Source organism: Anticarsia gemmatalis, chromosome Z (genome assembly GCF_050436995.1).
Source record: "Anticarsia gemmatalis isolate Benzon Research Colony breed Stoneville strain chromosome Z, ilAntGemm2 primary, whole genome shotgun sequence".
Taxonomy (NCBI): Eukaryota; Metazoa; Arthropoda; class Insecta; order Lepidoptera; family Erebidae; genus Anticarsia; species Anticarsia gemmatalis.
Window position 1 is genome coordinate 5,024,247 of NC_134776.1, and position 18,730 is coordinate 5,042,976.

At 36.6% G+C, this 18,730-nt stretch overlaps 1 protein-coding gene across 2 annotated transcripts in view; it reads left to right on the forward strand.

The window, feature by feature from the left end:
• The window catches only part of kon (chondroitin sulfate proteoglycan 4-like protein), a 30,805-nt gene extending 12,095 nt beyond the window's left edge, over nucleotides 1-18,710 (forward strand). The window contains exons 12-25 of one of the 2 annotated variants that reach the window (XM_076134838.1): nucleotides 2,442-2,577; nucleotides 3,126-3,301; nucleotides 4,008-4,167; nucleotides 4,341-5,552; nucleotides 5,808-5,989; nucleotides 6,445-6,598; nucleotides 7,362-7,856; nucleotides 8,148-8,343; nucleotides 8,789-8,944; nucleotides 9,223-11,081; nucleotides 11,467-11,705; nucleotides 11,922-12,072; nucleotides 12,644-12,806; nucleotides 12,957-18,710. In XM_076134838.1, coding sequence (XP_075990953.1) covers nucleotides 2,442-2,577; nucleotides 3,126-3,301; nucleotides 4,008-4,167; nucleotides 4,341-5,552; nucleotides 5,808-5,989; nucleotides 6,445-6,598; nucleotides 7,362-7,856; nucleotides 8,148-8,343; nucleotides 8,789-8,944; nucleotides 9,223-11,081; nucleotides 11,467-11,705; nucleotides 11,922-12,072; nucleotides 12,644-12,766 — 5,239 coding nt within the window. In that variant the 3' untranslated portion in view covers nucleotides 12,767-12,806; nucleotides 12,957-18,710. The remainder of the gene's footprint in view (nucleotides 1-2,441; nucleotides 2,578-3,125; nucleotides 3,302-4,007; nucleotides 4,168-4,340; nucleotides 5,553-5,807; nucleotides 5,990-6,444; nucleotides 6,599-7,361; nucleotides 7,857-8,147; nucleotides 8,344-8,788; nucleotides 8,945-9,222; nucleotides 11,082-11,466; nucleotides 11,706-11,921; nucleotides 12,073-12,643; nucleotides 12,807-12,956) is intronic. The other variant, XM_076134839.1, reaches the window with a different exon arrangement.
• The last annotated feature ends 20 nt before the right edge of the window (nucleotides 18,711-18,730 follow it).

Here is an 18,730-nt window from a genome sequence, read left to right on the forward strand (position 1 = left end):
AAAATGACAACCATTTTTGTAAAATTGCCACCCTCTGATGAGTTTAGTCTACTGTGGCAAGAAATGACTTCTTTTCTAGTTCTTTTTTTATGTGGAGTATGCCTAAGTAAGGCTCCCACAAAATTCAATTCATTATTTGCACACAACTTCATTGGAATATCAGAAAATATCCCTTTTATGGCGAATTATGCCGTGAAAATAATTTCATCACTCAACTTTGACAGTCTGTCCTGAAAAATAATTGTACTACGCTTTTTCGGCATGTACCTTCAAAAGTTGGCGCATTTAATAGGCTTTTGAAAATGGTATAACACTTACTAAATTATTTCATAGACGATGAGAAAATAAAAAAAATCTTAAGATAGTCGATATTTAACGTATTATTAGTTCGTCATAAAACTTTCTCAAAATTATTCTAATGTCATCTAGGCGTTCTGTGAGGTGTAATTAAAGAGAAGTAATGTTTAATTATTGACGATTAAGAAAAGGTTCATTTAAATAATCATAAGATTTTTAATAATAATTGATCTTTATGTAAACAATCCCAAATACAATAAATGTCACTAACACCATGAATGTAGCGTCACTATCCGTCCCACTCTTAAATTTCTTCGTCGCTTTATGCGACTGCCGCCCAAGAGGTCTCGGGTTCGAATCCCGGGTCGAGCCAAAAAGTAATTTTAGAGATTTTCTGTTAAAAAAATTCTCAGAGATTGCCCGCAGGTAGGAAGTTGAGGTTAGGGACCTCCGTGCCTCGGAGAGCACGTAAAGCCGTCGGTCCTGCGCCTGACCTCTCTCTGGTCGTGACGGTTTAGCCGTCCCACCAGACTATGAGAGTGTACCTGTGTATTGTGCACACACTTGGCCACTATGAACAAAAATCTGCACTGTTGGCTGGTTTCCATGAAACTGACCGCCGTATCCGAAATCTACCAGGAGAACATCATCACAGAACGCTTAGATGACATTAGAATAATTTTGAGAAAGTTTTATGACGAACTAATAATACGTTAAATACCGACTATCTTAAGATTTTTTTTATTTTCTCATCGTCTATGAAATAATTTAGTAAGTGTTATGCAATTTTCGAAAGCCTATTAAATGCGCCAACTTTTGAAGGTACATGCCGAAAAAGCGTAGTACAATTATTTTTCAGGACAGACTGTCAAAGTTGAGTGATGAAATTATTTTCTCGGCATAATTCGCCATAAAAGGGATATTTTCTGATATTCCAATGAAGTTGTGTGCAAATAATGAATTGAATTTTGTGGGAGCCTTACTTAGGCATACTCCATATAAAAAAAGAACTAGAAAAGAAGTCATTTCTTGCCACAGTAGACTAAACTCATCAGAGGGTGGCAATTTTACAAAAATGGTTGTCATTTTTAAACTACACGAGATAGATTTTTTTAAATTATTTTTTGAGAGCCAACACAACTCGGCCTAGCTCAGGTTTTCGTTTTGACGTTGAGTTTTGGGACACGTTGTATATTACAGGGTTAATATTATTTTTAAGAACCCTTCGCAGGCCTGGATAGCGGACTGGATAGCTTACATCACATGCAACAATAATTAGATAGTTGCCGCCTGGGTTAACGAAAAATTATTAAACTCGTACTCGCAAAAGGTTCATCTAAAATGCTCAGGCTATGTAGCTTTTCTTCGTAAATAATGTTGAAATTGTAATTATTACGGACTGAAACATTTTATTAGACACTCATTTGATATCAACGAAAATCTGCAATAGTGACGTCACTACGTCGTATTTCTATACTAAAATGTTTTTTTGACATTTCATAAAAAATAGCTGATTTGACTGGTAGTTGCCTACCTACCGTATTATTGTTTAAACGGTTTTTTAGCACATAGCTTATTATTTAAAGAGAAGTTTAATTTTAAAATAGTCATTGAACGGATTATTTCTAAAAATTTAATAAATTAACAAAATGTACTGTCATTAAAATTGTACTGTTACCATTACAACATGTTTAACTTCCGGTGAAAAGAGGGTATTTGGGAAAAAGGGTAAAAGAGGAGTATTTTGCCAGCTCTTCTCATCAGCCCTACATTCTGTATTTTTGACAATCATAGGTCTGCATATGACCCAAATTAATAAATTATTTGATTTGTTATAAATAGATTTCCGAAATTATTTGGTTACTAACATTATGTTTCAAAATTATTTTTTACCATTATTTTAACAGCGGATAAATTTATTTTAATATACTCCGTTTTAGTCTAGATTGGGGCTGTATAATATTGCATCACACACATAGAATAATAAATGCCTCAACTTACCTACGCAGATAAGACTCTCATCTGCGCAGGCACTAGAAGTGTAGAGCCATCTTAATTCTGAGATACCTCTTTCCTCCTTGTTTATTAATGTATTTTTAGATAGTTCCTCTAGAAAATCATTGACTTTAACTTTTGGTTTGTAGTGGACACATTGAAATGTCTGGGCAGCCAGTGGACTCATTCACGCAGCAAGATATAGATTCCGGCGTAATATCGTATGTCCACGGCTCGACAAGTGACAAACAACTCAACAAAACATCACTGCGACTCACTTTACAAGTAAGTTTTACCTCTTATTATAAGTACATCCAACAGCTTAGCCTTCCTTTTAACTATGTTGGGGTCGGCTTCTAGTCTCACCGAATGCAGCTAAATACCAGTATATTATTCGGAGCGACTACTCATTGGACCTCCACAAACCTGTTACCTGGGTTATAACACGATAACCATCGGTAAAACCGGTTGTCTCACTTTCAAGTGTCTCACTACTGGTAACGACTGTCAAAGATCTTCGAAATGACAGCCAGGACCCACAATTTAAAGGGCCTTTTGAAACACGGAGGAACTAGATATGTGTAAGACGGTCACCCATCCACAGGACAACCTCGACAAGCTTAACCTCAGAGATCGATCCGTGCGGCTGTTGTAACTTTGCCACGAATTTCTTTCTCATTATACGTACGCGCACACGAAATTAAATAGCGTGCCTATAAAATTCTCACGGTTTAGCAATTTTGTATAATTTGTACAAACCGCTACACTTTAGAAACGTTATGAACTGACTTTGTTGAGGTATAATAAACAGTTTTATTTAAATAATGTTTCAGGTATCGGATGGTATAGAAACCAGCGGTCCGGGTATCCTGCGCATATCGGTAGTACCTTTGCAAGTTCGTCTAGTGAATAACACAGGGCTACAACTAGTGCACAACTCCTACGCTGTTGTCAGTGCTGACAATCTCACTTTCAGCACCAATGCTGATGAGACTAATGTGCAAGTCAAGTAAGTCTTATAATCTAAATCATCTTTATCTTTATCTTAATTCATCATTTTATTATACCTAATGTTAATGTTTGTTATCTTACAATGTTCTATAATTTAATGTACCTATAACTTACACGTTTAGTACAAATTAATATACTGTTAATGTAAGGCGGTAATAAATAAATAAATAAATCTCTGTTGTATAACGTCTTTAAATAAATGCTTTCATAACATTACGTCTTTTATATCCGGAGTGGTGAGAAGGCGTATGAAATAATCTCGTTTGGCCGTTTACAATATAAGTCCCATGAGGCAAGTCTATTGTCATACAACGGTTACCAGACTCCGTGGTAATATTGAGAAATAATCTAGTTGGAAAATCTTAATAGACCTGCACGATCCGGCTATGGAAACTGAGACGTCGCGTTCGGCAGTTGTATACACCACCGCCCAGACCACAGAGAAAGTCATTTGTCGTCGTCGTTTTGATGTCTGGGTATACATTAATACGTCTGTGATTTGTATGTTCAAGCACCATTAGGCATTTGCAATCTATAGTTACGACATCATGGCGTTGGTCTGATTTGACTTTGATTGTTGAAAAACAGTTCAATTCTCGAAGTTCATCAAACTAGGTTTAGCGCAGCCGTGAAAGCATAACAGACCCACAGACTAGCATCTATAATATTAGGATATTGATTTTAAACGTTTTTGTTGTTCGTAGATACGACATAGTAAAGCCACCTCAATTTGGTGTCGTGGAACGTTTACGTGTGCTGGACGGTACTTGGCAGACGGTCGACTCTTTTACTAGTGAAATGGTTAATTTTGGCCGAGTCCGCTACATGCATCTGCTTGGCAATCCATCGCATGACGAATTCAAGGTAAAGAATAAAATAATGGCCGTTGCTTTCTCATGCACCGGACATACCTTCATGCAGTTAGCCGTTAAAGCGTAACACATAACTCCTATCGGTTACACTTTACGACTGCCAAACCATTACATTGTAATAGATGTGTTTTTTTTTGTTTTATCCATACTTATTTTTGTTCTCAGTTTAAGGCATCGGTTGGCTCCATACGAACGAACACACTTTACGACTTTCGATTGACATTTATAAAACTCGAATTGTATCAATCAGTGAACGAAGAACTAGTACTTAACAATACCAGAGAAGCTTTTATATCGTCACAGCATCTTAGGTTTAAGACAAAACCCCTGGCATTACCAAACGATCGTGTAGTATTCACGATATTGAGACCACCAAAGTACGGGATACTACATCTGTCGTCGGGCAAACATCACCTACAAATTCACAGTACATTCACACAGCAGAACATAGATACTGACCAACTGTGGTACCGGTTGCACAGAAGAGCGTACTCGCACATTCAAGACGAGTTCACGTTTGTAGTTGGAGCGACGGAGTGTGAGAATATCACTGGTGTTATGACTATACGACACACTCCAGGCTCGCTGACGTCAGACAGGTCAGAAGGACGTGTGCACACCACTTTGGAACGCCTGCAAGTCACTGAAGGCTCCCGGATGGTCATACCTGCCACTCATCTTAACTTCCGCACAGACGCTGTGACTAACCTCATTTTTAACATCACGCATTTGCCTAGGCACGGCAAAATAGAGGTCATATACAATGATAATAGAGAAAAGATAATGAGAGACAATACTACGTATTTCACGTTAGAGGAATTGAATTCTGATAGGGTTTATTACGCCCATGACGACTCAGAAAGCCGCCACGATTCATTCCACTTCATGGCGTTGAGCCCGGAGCCTGAAGACTTTCAGTACGTGGGAGTGTTTCACATCGATATTATTTTAAAGAACGACAACAGCCCCGTGCGGGCGAACGATAACGTGTTTCATATCGTCCATGGCGGTGCGAGACTGATTACTGCCAGGGACTTGAGCTATACGGACGCAGATTTGGATACGAAACCATCAGATATTATCTACACAGTTCAACGGTACATAAAGGATCCTCCCAACGGCGGCATATTCAGGGCTGATAATCCTTCAGAACAAATAGCGCAGTTCTCACAAGACGATATTAATAAAAACTTGGTATTGTTTCGACATCAAGGCAAGGAGTATGGGAAAATGGCTTTTTGGATATCCGATGGGTTGTTTGATGTAAACGGAAATTTGGAAATTCAGGCTTCCCCTTCTTTTATCAGGATGTACCCATCAAATGGATCAATAGTTGAAAATGGAAAGGCTGTAGTAATTACTGCAAGGGATTTACAGGTAATGATCCACACTTTTATTGTCCTCCATTTGTTTGTTTAATCATGCTGTTTTTAGAATGTTTATTTAATAACGAATGCATAAAAAGAATCGTATCTCGATACCGAATGACACCTTAATCGGGTAGGGATTTGCTTTCGAGTGCAAACGCTCACTAGCAAGTCCTAAGTAATTCACCAATAATAATTTGCACTCAATGTGTTGGTTATTGGTTCAAATTGTATATTTGATAATATTATAAAACTTTGTGAACAGGTGGACACAAACATGAATTGCCTAGAAGAGGACATCCGTTATGAAGTGACGTTAGAACCAAAACACGGGTCCATTGAAGTGGGGGAAGGGCAAGGCGCGTATACGTTCACGCAACTCGACGTTGCGGCCGGCAGGGTCGCTTACAGACACAGGGAACCTAAAACTCCCATTGATCAATTTGGGTACGATATTTTTAAGTTTTTAATTATTATATATTATTATACAACCTGACCTGCGCACCTTCGCTCACGAATTTTCTCTGTCATATCTTAATTACAATTCTACAAAAACAATAAGTCCAATTGTTCGAGCCGTTCTTAAGTTTTGCGCCTAGCAACATATGATGCATTTTTAATAAAATATGTAATATAATAATATAGTTAACCTAGTATCAAAGTAGTTAAGCGCCCGGAAACCTTTGACATGACATGTATGTACACCATTTTCCTGATTTTATACAATCCTGACCGACGTTTTACGTGCCATACGAAGCACAGAAGCTTACATTTTTTTTACTGACGTCTTACTTGAAATATGATCAAGTATCCAATGAAAACTGGTCGACTAGGTTCTTCTGTGATGATTACGAACAACGACTACACATACTTATATAATAAAGTCACATAATTGTCAACAGATTCAAAGTAACGTGTCTTGATACTTGGGGCGAGGGGGTGTACACAATCAAGATTTTCCCGTCCAGCTATTGGGAACCATTAAGGGTGACCACCAACCGCCCGCTTGCCGTAGAAGAATCTACTAGTGTTAACGTTACAAAGGATATATTAGAGGTAAGGAAATGTCTTAAAACTTCTCAGTATTAAATTTTCAGGCCACGTCAATATTTTTTATGTAATTTATGGCCGCGAATTCGTCGGTGTTAGAAATTCATCCGAGTGCGAAAGGAGATCGGCAGATTTCGTACAGCTTAAAGTTGGTGTTGTTTCGTTACAGAATTTGTACCACTTATTCAGGGGGCTAAGTCACTTATTTTTATTTGCGAGTATTATTTTTAGAAGTCCGGATTAATTAATAATTAAGGTAGAAAGATTTGGTAAATTACATAATATTTTTTGGTCTATGGCTTATATTTGTTGACAACTAAAGAAAAAGAAAATATCATGAGACGTCACTGTTAGTCTGACGTCTACGCATCCGCTAATTTGCTGTTGTTTTGGATTGTGGTTTTGACAGCATCTGAGCAAATTGGCGAACTATCGGGGCTTCTTAAAATGGACATAACTTTTACCTCCCAACTTTAAAAAATATAAGAATTTTAAAATAAGCTTGTCTATCATATTAGCTACCAATTAAAACAAAAAGTTAACCTAAACATGACATTTTATAAGCTGTACGAATTCTTCATACAAACCTGCCGTTCGCCTTTCTTCAAATATCATTCTGTTTTTGCACGCATTCAAATTTAGAATAAATACATACATAAGAATAGGCGAGACCAAAGAACTCCACATGGTACGATTCTTACAAACTTCCTTTATAATATTATTATCGTTGATTAATAATGTTGATTACTTATGATTTCCTATTACACAGGTAATGCACCCACAAATCGAGCCATCGAACATAGTATACCGAGTGACAGATGGACCTTACCACGGTTGGCTTGAAATCTCTGCCACGCCAGGAACACTCGAACTAGAGAATTATAACGAAGAGCCTGTGCACATAAAAGTGTTTGATCAGTCCATCATCAACGCTAATAGGCTAGTGTACGTCCAATCAGGAGTGAATCGGACCAGGGATAGAATAAGAATGGACGTTACAAATGGTATCGTATGGCTGCATGATGTTGAACTAAATGTCATCATTATCCCTGAACATTTCTACGTGGCTGTATCAAATTTAACTGTCATTGAAGGCGAATCGGTCAGCGTCAAACCTGACTTATTTAGAACAGTCACTGAGTATTACAAAGGCCGTGTGGTGTCTTACAAAGTCATTGAGAAGCCTAAGTATGGGAAAATAGTGATGTCTGATCAAGAACTGAATTTGCTGCCTGTGTTGAAGCTGAATTCTGGTAATATTCAGGTAATTATATTATATTAACTTTACTAGTTACAGTACCACTTAGTAATTTTATTATAAGACGTACAGTCGAGGATGAAATTTTTATGACAATGGTGTATGATCGTTATTTGTTCTTCTCTTTCCATAAAAACCTTTCCCGTGTCATAGATACATTTTTACAAAAACAATAAGTGGAATTGGTTGAGCAGTTCCTGACTTTTGTGCCTAGCAACACATTTGGCGATGTAAATTTATAGATAAGAAGATTAACATGTAAGGCGAGTATTAAAAGCTATGATTGTACTATTTCAGTATGTCAACGACGGTTCGGAGGAGTCTGTAGACGCGTTCAGGGTAGTTGCAATGACCGAGACGGGAAGAGAGAGCGAGCCGTTCTACGTGTACATCAATATAGTGGCCGTGAACGACGAGCCGCCGATAGTGGCCGCTAACACGGGACTATGCGTGTGGGAGGGCGGTACATTCACTTTCACTACTAAAGAACTTTGTAAGTACCGATTGTAATCTTCGCTTCTATAGTTTGCAAAACATCACCCGATACGCGTGACAGTTTTCAGTAATATTCATATTTTTTATTAAGGCACAAAATAAGACTAATCCTACTAGGTGTTATTGTAATTCAACATCACACTTTGATCTAAATTTAATTTAGCTGTTTGGGAAATATAAAAAGTTGATCTCCTCTCATGTCTTTAAAATTCATAACAGCAATTTTAACTAACTCAAGAATTGCTTAAAACATTGTTTTCGGCACCCATTTTCGTTTAAGTTCCAGTTTGCGGGGTCTTCATATTTGCCCACCAGTCGCGACCCCTTTTACCAACATTGTGCCCTTAAATCTAGGCCTAGGCTAGTGTAACATTTCAATGGACTAAATAGTCGCGGTGCTATTGTATAAGATATTGAAATTGATTACGAAATAAACTTTGTAGATGTGAACGACATCGACACACCGCCGGAGAACGTGACAGTGCGCGTAGTTGACATAGTGTCGGGGTACATCGCGATGAAAGGCGAACTCGATACTGCAGTACATCACTTCACACAGGCCGACATCGACAAGGGACGAGTTGTGTTCGTGCATAAGAGTAAGTTAGCGTGGCCATCGTGTAGCGTCTATCGAGAGTTAAATGCCTATCTCAGCTGTTTGTTACAAACAAAAGACAAGCATTATACTTACATTATATTGTTTCTTCGCTTTCTATAACATATTCGTGGATAGTACTTCCTACCGAAATCAGTAAAAGAGCTAGCATAAGCACGAGTCCCACATGATTTAAAAAACAAACATTTGTGTCAACTATAATATTAATTAGCAGTTAAATAATAAAAAAATATGTATATCAATGTAATTTGTTTGTTACAGATGGTACGAAAGGCAAGATGATATTCAACGTGACAGACGGTCTGCATGAACTGTCAAAGATCACCTTCCTCATAACTACTAAATCAATCTCTTTGAAACTCATAAGGAAACATAATCTACGTGTATTCCCACTAATGCGAGAGCCCTTGAACAATTACTTTTTAATGTCTAAATGCTCTGATCCGACCAGATCTATTATATATAAAATAGACAGGGCTCCTACGCTTGGCAGACTTATAATGTTGAATGGGGAAAGCCACCACAGATCAATAAAACAGTTCACACAACAAGATGTGAACAATTCTCTTGTGTATTATGAACATACTCATCCATTCTCTGATCTGCACACAAATGATTCTTTCATATTTACTGTCGAAGCACCGTTAGCCAAACCACTCACAGATCAAATTTTCAACATAAATATATCTGTTTCATCCGGTGGACTTGCCAAATACGTTCACGTGCCAGAAGTGAAAGTCAAGGAAGGCGACAAAGTGCCTATAAAAGTGAATGTTAGCAACGTCATTACATATTTAGAGACACAGGCGGGATTGAGGCAGCCTCAGATTGAAGCGCAATGGTCTCAACCGTCGCACGGTGAACTAAAGCCGTTTATGTCGTCACTGACTCAATCGCAGATTGAAAGTGGCGTTGTTAACTACGAACATGACGATTCCGACACCCTCCAAGATAAAATCGACATGTCTTTGTATTTACTACCCGATTACGTTCTTCTTTGTAACGTGACAATACCAATAAATATAATTCCAGTAAATGATCAACCCTTTAGATTGTTGACCGATACCCCCCAGATACAAGTAGTTCAAGGAGAAAACTATACAATAACTAAGAACGATTTGCTGACTGAAGATGCCGACACGGGACCGTCAGGTATCTTGTACGATATTATTAGCGGTCCGACACAAGGTAGAATGGTGATGTTGGATAAAAACCAGACCATCGACGAAGCTCATTCCATCAATACGTTTACACAAGACGACATTAATAACGGCAGAGTGATCTACGAACATTCTGGGATCCTGCAAACAGCTACGTTTTATTTTCGCGTTGGGGACGGACAGTTTAAACCTACTTACACAGTTTTTACTATTGACGTCATACCAGTTATATTGAACGCAACTTCTTTACACCCCATATATCTTCAGCAGGGATCTAATGTTGCAGCTGTCACTACCGATCAGATATACGTAGAAACCAACGCGAAGACGTCTAAAGTTCTTTACAATATAACTAGACAGCCACTTCACGGAATGGTTTATGTCGGTAGGACACCAGTGTCGTATTTCTCACAGCGAGATTTGATGGAGAAAGTCGTAATATACATGCAGAACGATATGACTACTGCGAACGATAGCTTCGAGCTTATAGCATATGTTCACAATAGTAATGCGACGAGACCGTTTAGTATAGAAGTGATAGTGCAGCCGTTAATGATGTTAGGAGACCTGCGAGTGGAGGTCGAGAAGGCAAAAATAACTCTTAGTACTATGGACGCTAGCGGCTTAGCGAAGCTTACTGCCAGCGATCCTGTGTATACCTTGTTAAAGAAACCCAGATATGGAACAATTAAGAAAATCATAAGGAGTTCTGGAGAGAGGACTAGTGCCAGAGAAAGAGAGGTGGCCTATTTCACACATGAGGATGTGAAAGCTGGTGTCATATATTTTGTTACTAAGAAAAAAGTGAGTCAGTTGAATGGTTTAGAAGATAGTTTTAGGTTTCTACTAGCAGCTACAATATTCCAGCCCGCCGTTGGGGATGTGAAAATGTTTATAGGCAACAGGCAAAAGAAGAATCTACCGGGACCAAATGATCCGGAAAGTCATGAAGGTGTACCGGTGAGTAATCTTAACTAATATTTGTGATGCTGTGCATCTCATTTTTGACATAAAACGAGAGAAAAGTGTAAAAAATGTTAAATATCGGCTCAAATAAATAAATCAATAGAGAGATTGCAAACCTATAATAAATTATACTCGTGGGTGACACAGAACAAATAATATACAAATATGTTAAGTCCTTGTATTTAGTAAACTAAAATTCGGTTTACAAAATATATGTATTATTTTGTTGAAAATATTTTATCACTCTCCCTATTTGTCCCATAATAATATGGTAATTGGTAAAAGTTTCTAATATAATAATATAGTCATAAAAAAGACCAATTAAACTGGATGTTGCTGCTTTTGCTTTTACATGACTCATATTATGTTATAATGTCAGGTGGCTAATGGTGAAGCAGCTTCTTACTACATGATGGTGTTAATGGCTCTATCGGGCACGGTGTTTGCAATCGTCGTGATATTCGGCTTGCTCAAGTGCCGGCGGTACTTGATGCGCGATCAGAATGCATTAGTGAAGATACACGGGCAGAGTCAGGGCGCGGTCGCTCCCATACCGTTGCCGAGGCCGCCCGATCATCTCATGCCGTCCCCTTCGCAAGCCACACCGCCTATAAAAAGGTAACTTAACTTATATTTTTACTTAGCTCACTTTTTCGGTGACGCTTAAAGTGATTTGTCGTAATACTGAGTATTGTTAGATTCCGTAAACATGTGCCCTACTGTGTTATTTTCCTGTTATATAAATTTACGTGTCTTGTATAACTTACGCATTAATAGACGTTATAAATGTGTCAAAATTTGTATGCAATGTTTTATGTAAATATAATATTACAGGTACGTGTCATCGGAACAATCAGTACATACGGGCGCCAGTACGCCGTTGCCTTCTGCCGGCAGCGTGGCGTGCAAGGTGACGCCCCTCGCCGACGCCGCGCTGCCGGACCTCAACGCGCGCTACCCGTACGGCACTGATGACCAAACAGACGTAAGTATCTTTTTATTAATTAAACGATTAGTAACCCGCCGGTACCATTAGTATACACCCATTTGTACATTATATACAGAGTGAAAAAGCTATGGGCCATGAAGGGATACATTTATTTACAGAAGAGGAAACAAATCTTTATTTTTTATAAAGAAACAGTCGTTTTTTTTTGATAAATTTACATATTAACCGGAAAATAAAAAGCAAAAGAAATTAATCGTGTGTAAGGAGACTTGTTAGTTATATCTTACTAGCTGACCCGCGCAACTTCGCTTGCGTCACATAAGAGAGAATGGGTAAATTTTTTCCTCGTTTTTGTTACATTTTTTACTGGTACTCTGCTCCTATTGGTCGTAGCATGATGATGTATAGCCTATAACCTTCCTCGATAAATGGGCTATCTAACACTGAAAGAATTTTTCAAATCGGACCAGTAGTTTCTGAGATTAGTGCGTTCAAACAAACAAACAAACAAACAAACTCTTCAGCTTTATAATATTAGTATAGATACATCAGCCGTCTGCAATAGATGGATTGATTGATTTTATATATTGTAATAATGCGTATTTAGTACGGGTCATTGCAGGCAGAAGATTGGAGCAGCTACGAGGCGAGCGAGACCGCATACCCGGTGCGAGCGCAAGGCGTGGCGCCAACGAACCCCATGCTCCGCCGCAACCAGTACTGGGTCTGACCCAAGGACACCTTCACGCTGCCCAGGCCACCTAGGCCAGGTACATTGTCATCTATTTTTATACTTGCCGATCCAGAACGTTGTATCAAGGTCAAATTACTTTAGCTCCGTACCCAGAAGTAATTTTCTAAAATTTGTTTAGAAAATAAATTAAAACATATTTAATGAACGTATGTATTTATCGTTATAGTGACTGTCGCAGCGCAAGACAGATGCGTCACACTCAACCGTCGGCTGCGACGGCGCGGCGTTGACTTAGTTCCTACGCCTTTTTTACTGAGCAACTATAAGGCGCCCAAACACGCTAGTTGCGAAATTACTCTGTAAGCAATACCTTGTATCCTGATATAGCAGTGGCCCAAAGCTGTTTCGAGAGAACATACTAGTGATTTCAAAATTATTTTATATAAGTATATAAATATATTTACAATAAGTTTCTCGTTTTGTGACAAGCGTTGCTTGATATGTAAATAATAACAGTTTAAACGTACTGGGTGCATTTGGTGCCGTAGAGCGCCATCCACATAATGAAACAGAACTGTCGTTTTATTCCACACGATATAACGTTTAGTGAATTCACACAACCGAAGTATATCTAGAGTTCGTACATTATGTTCGATCTACTAACGATATTATAAGATGGTGCTGTTCAGCCACCAAAGAGCAACTAGTTTGCTTAAACACCATTAAACACGAACGTGCAATACATGCATACAGAGTACCTACGAAATGTTGCCTAGAACAGATAATAACAACTCGCATTTGAAGTAAATGCTTAATTTAAACACTTACCAAAGTGAGAGTAAAGTTTGTAAAGAACTAAAATAACTTTGACTTCATGAGTTGAGTGCGTCACTTACCTTGTAACAGGTTTATCATAAACACCTTACTGAGTTATATGTTTTAACAAGGTGTCTGTCATAGAGACATTTAGTGAACAACAAGTATTTAGACAAATACGAGTTGCGTGTTGTTTGACTGAGTGAAGGATAGGTACGGTACACTAATCATTGTATTAGTTAATAACTTAATTTGACTTTCGTTAGGAACGGCAAAATATTATAGACACTTTAGTGTGTACCGAAAGTTAGTATTGATACATAAGGATATACAAAATGGACTGATCAAGCATGTTAACTGAAAATATATACTCTATCCAATTTGTGAAGTTATAGGAAACTATAAGCAATAATAAAACGCTGTCAGTATTTTTTCTATTAGAAAAATAAGTTAGGAGAAATTATGTTTTGTCGGTGGGGCCATCACCTGCACGCGAGTTTGTTTGTATTTTACATTACGTCATTGCGTGCTATGAGAATAACGCCTGATTAACATTGAAGTTTATAGTTATTATAGGGCAAAGACATAGACAAACATAGAGTCTAGTAACGGTTTTAGCTCTAGATATCCATTAGGTACGTGCCAAATCTATTTAAAACAGACAAAGTAAGGCTAACGGTTTGTTTAAATTACGTTTGTTTAATTTTGGGTAACGGACTGTTTAAATTACGTCGCAGTACATGAACCGTTGACACAATTAGTTTAGTGCGATACACTTCACACTACCTCGATGCGAAAATAGACTGCTAATATACAAATGAGCATAAAACGCGATAATATAGACAATCGATAAAAATACAGAATCTGGTATTCGACTGTTTTGCTACAAGTTTTAAAATTAATTATAAAAATAAACTGTTATTTATATGACGTTGTATAAATGTTTCAGTCGATTAAATTAGCCGGTTAATATTACGGTTAGCTTCTTCATTGAGCAATGCTTTTTAACCTCAACGGTAAAGCTAGAGAGCTTAACCAAAAGGTTAGAATATATTCTTACAGTAATACTGAAATAAGGTGTTGTTCGTGAGAACCTATTGAAAGTGGTTGACATAAAGAAACACTTGCTTGTAGGTTATGCTAGGTAATTAAACGGCTATTTTAACCGGGAGGCGGCGATATAATCATTTGATTTATTAACTTACTAAAGCATAAATATTCAGAAATCAACTACGTTATATTTAATAATGTTCATGTTGAAACATAGTCAGTCTTACAGTAACTTTGAAGGCAATATGTTGAGCTTTCTCAAGATATTGCACTTTTCAGTGTTCAGTGTTCCCGTAACCGGCAACGAATACCAAAGTTCCGTGCACGTAACTGTGTACCGCGTTTTAAAAACTGTTTTACATATTTTAATGCTTGTCCTGCATTTACAAATATATATAAATATTTAATGTTAAATTCCACATATAGCGTATATTTGAAGTGTTAGTGTAATTTTAGTCACAAATGCCGAGTACTCGAATTGTACTTCTTGTTCATTTTATATTTATAATCGGAAATTATTTATGCAGATTTGAGACTAATAGAACAAAAACTATATGTTACGTTGAAACAATGGTATTATATTGCAATATATGATTATTTAAATTCTTTCAAATTTATGAAATCATTATTTATATTTGTTGTTGACCGTGAGGGTTGAAAGATACCCTTTACGACTATTTTGAATATTGACAATGAACGCCATGTATGTAATGTTGTTATAATATCATTGATTGCAATCGTCACACTACGCATTTTCTGACATAACATTGAGAACAGGACTTGATACTAATATTTGTTATATATTATAGTAAGCCTTATATTAAACAATAATACAGTTAATGCCAAATACAGTGCCAATTCACGTTTTTAATATAAATATATAACAGATAAGCTTCCTCTTGTCATTTGTTAGAGAATTTAGATTAATTTTATTAATATTGAATCTATTAGAAATATTAACATCTTATGATAAGGTTTCCTAAGTAATATTTAAGTTTATATTGTTATAACTGATTTCTAACTGACGTTATAAGATATTATAATTTAGTATTAGTAAGTTTGTGCCAATATAGATGATGTTTTGTGTACTTAAATATGTTAGCGATTCCTCTGGGGCGTATCTAAACAGATGCAAACATATATTGTCACTAGGAGAAGTCTCCGATGATAATGTATGATTGTCTATCTATACACAGTGTTGGAAACTGAAACCACAAACTATGATTTAGTACTTAATTTTGTATGGTAATTTACTTACGCTACTGTGCCAAAGAACATACAGATCAATGGAATTGAGCAATGCACGTAGTATAGAACTGTTTTTGTATGCTATAGACGTCGCACATCTAGTTGATTTGTCGCCGTGTACGTTCAAGTGCCTAGTTTGTTAGAACATCTTAAGGTTATATTATTACGAGTATTATTGTTTCATTTTATTTCTATCACAGTTGTAATCTCTCGAATACGTGTCGAATGAAATCGCCCGCAGTTTAATCAAACATTATCCTTCGTGTAAACTATGATTGATTTATATTAGACAGTCACGAAGGTATAGATTTTTCCTCACGTATTCATGAATTACAATTTATTAAGTCTCAAGCTACGACTGTACTCTCTAACTGTTCTTAGTAAATGAAAAGATAAACTTAAGACAATACATGGAAATATAATCCAATATGCTTCCCAACCATATACAGACAGTATGAAGTCAATTTATAAATACAGTTAGAGTTTACGAACCATACAATATATGAAATCAAGCAGTTAACTAATAGCTGTTGCGTTTCATACAGAAAGTTGAATAGTGTTATAACAGTTTACACAGGACTGCTCAGTATATTTTGTAGCAAACACTTTTATAAAAGATTGTTGGTTCCGTATAGTAATAGAATTAGTCCATTGAAATTTAACGTTTTTGCTGCAGCTTGCTTTTTTCAGAGGATGCAATCCTATTTATTTTTAATGTATAGAAGGGGTCAGTAAAAGCTTCAGCTCAAGTTTGTGGGATCGCTAATATTTTTCAAGATGGCGACCGGGGGATAAGGATGGTGACCCCACAAACCTGAACTTAAGCTTCTAATGACCACCCTATACATAAAAAAATGAGTCCTCTGTAAAACGCAAGCCTAAATGTAAGTTTCCAATGGACCAAATATCAGTGTTTATCTTTAAATATAGTATAACTTGTGTTCAGAACATAGCCGCAGTTGGCCTTGGTTTGTAAGAAATAGTATACAGGGTGGCCAAATAGTAGTTTTTGTGTAAATTGGAATATCGATGCTGGGCTGTCACCTTAATCAGCTAAACAATCACAACATAACATTTACCAATCATTGATAAATAAAACATGATTGAACCTCATTCTGTCGTGCCCAGTAGATCAATTCTCTACTACTATCTACTACCGACAACCGGCTAGCTATCGAGAAATATTGCACGAAAATCAAACCAGCGCCTCTAGTGGGCTCCGTAACAACTATTTCGGCAGTACATTCTAAGCGTCAAACTCTTGATTCTCGACAAAACCGACTGTAGAAAATTACAATACGGAATGCCGTGTACTTAATACTTGATAAAAAACACTAGAACAACGACAACTACAACTAAATAAGTCAGAGAATAGGCATGTTTTATCTTTCTTCCAATATAATTGGAAAGACCAATGCTGTGCCAAAAGTAGATGTTTACCAAGCCAAGTTTACGTACAGTTGTACAGATAGATATATTTATGAAATCATATTTTTTCATGGCTCATATTACCCGTTTATAAATAGACTATAAAGAATCATATTATTTGGCCATCCTGTACAAGATGACAATACAAATATATAAAAGTTATATAATGAAACATCTTTTGTTCTCCACAACTTTTATCTAATACCTGCAATATGATCTCTGTATGAAATCTTAACTAATACTTGGATTATTTCACTAAACAAACTACGAAACTGTTTTTCTGTTAACAGCTTCTTTTCAAAGCTAGCTTTAGGTATTCGCAATATTGTAACTTCGTACAAATTGTTCGTCATCTGACGATAGTGGCAATATAATTAGCTTCTAAAATACACAATTATAATGTTTGAGGTACGTAATGTAGTCATAATTTTAATGAATCTTTCAATTTCATCCCGATTTTGTACACTAGAGTTTGCAATCCTTTTATATGTATGTAGTGCTGTTTATATTTCAAAGTGCGAGAATAGGGTCTAATGTACTAGACGGACACAAAAAAATGTAAAAAACAGTCGTCATCCTTGTTGTGCAAAACATTGATTCATAGCGTAAAACTAATATTACTACCACACCTTTCTGTTTCTTGCTGTAGGCGCAATAATAGTGATGGTATTAAGAAAATGATAAGCCAGTTGCTATTTATTAAAAGACTAATTAAAGGTGAAGATCCTCTTATATATTACTATGTGATTTCGCCTGAGCGAAGCCGCGAGGGTTGCTAGTACAAAATTATGTAAATTAAGATAACACTACCTCAGTTAACTCGAGTGAGGGATTGTTTAATGTCGTTTTACTAGTATGACTAATGGTCCTTAATATAATTCACGTATAGTTTATTCAGAGGCCTTATATCTGTAACAAGTAATATTTAAAAAATCGGGCGCGATGCATAGCTCACGTTAACCAAAGAAAAATTCTATGTTACCAATGTTAAGGTACGAATGTTACTAGTTCTAATAGTGATTGCAAACTCTAGTATCCACTTTATCGTATAATGCCAAAACAATATCAGAACTAAGAACAAATATGTAGAATCATCCACATTAGATAACTTCATAGCAAGTGTGCTAAATGCTTATAAAAACTATTTTTATATAATACTTGTTTTATCTCCTACAATGGTCTACCTTCTGGCTGAGTAAGTAGAAATAATGAACTTTGAACAATGTGTATGCAGATTTCATTACTGATCAAGGAATCAGTGCAATTTTACTAAAACTATTAATGTGCCCTAATAATAACGTCGAACTAGGATAAAAATATAAAAAAACGTTGCATTTTGTATGAGTTTGTTAGGTATGTGACGATGTGAAATTCACTTGTAATAATTAATTTCTACCTTTAGGTAGGTAATGATTTTTTAATAAAGAACTAAACAACACGAGCTGTTTTATTTAAACA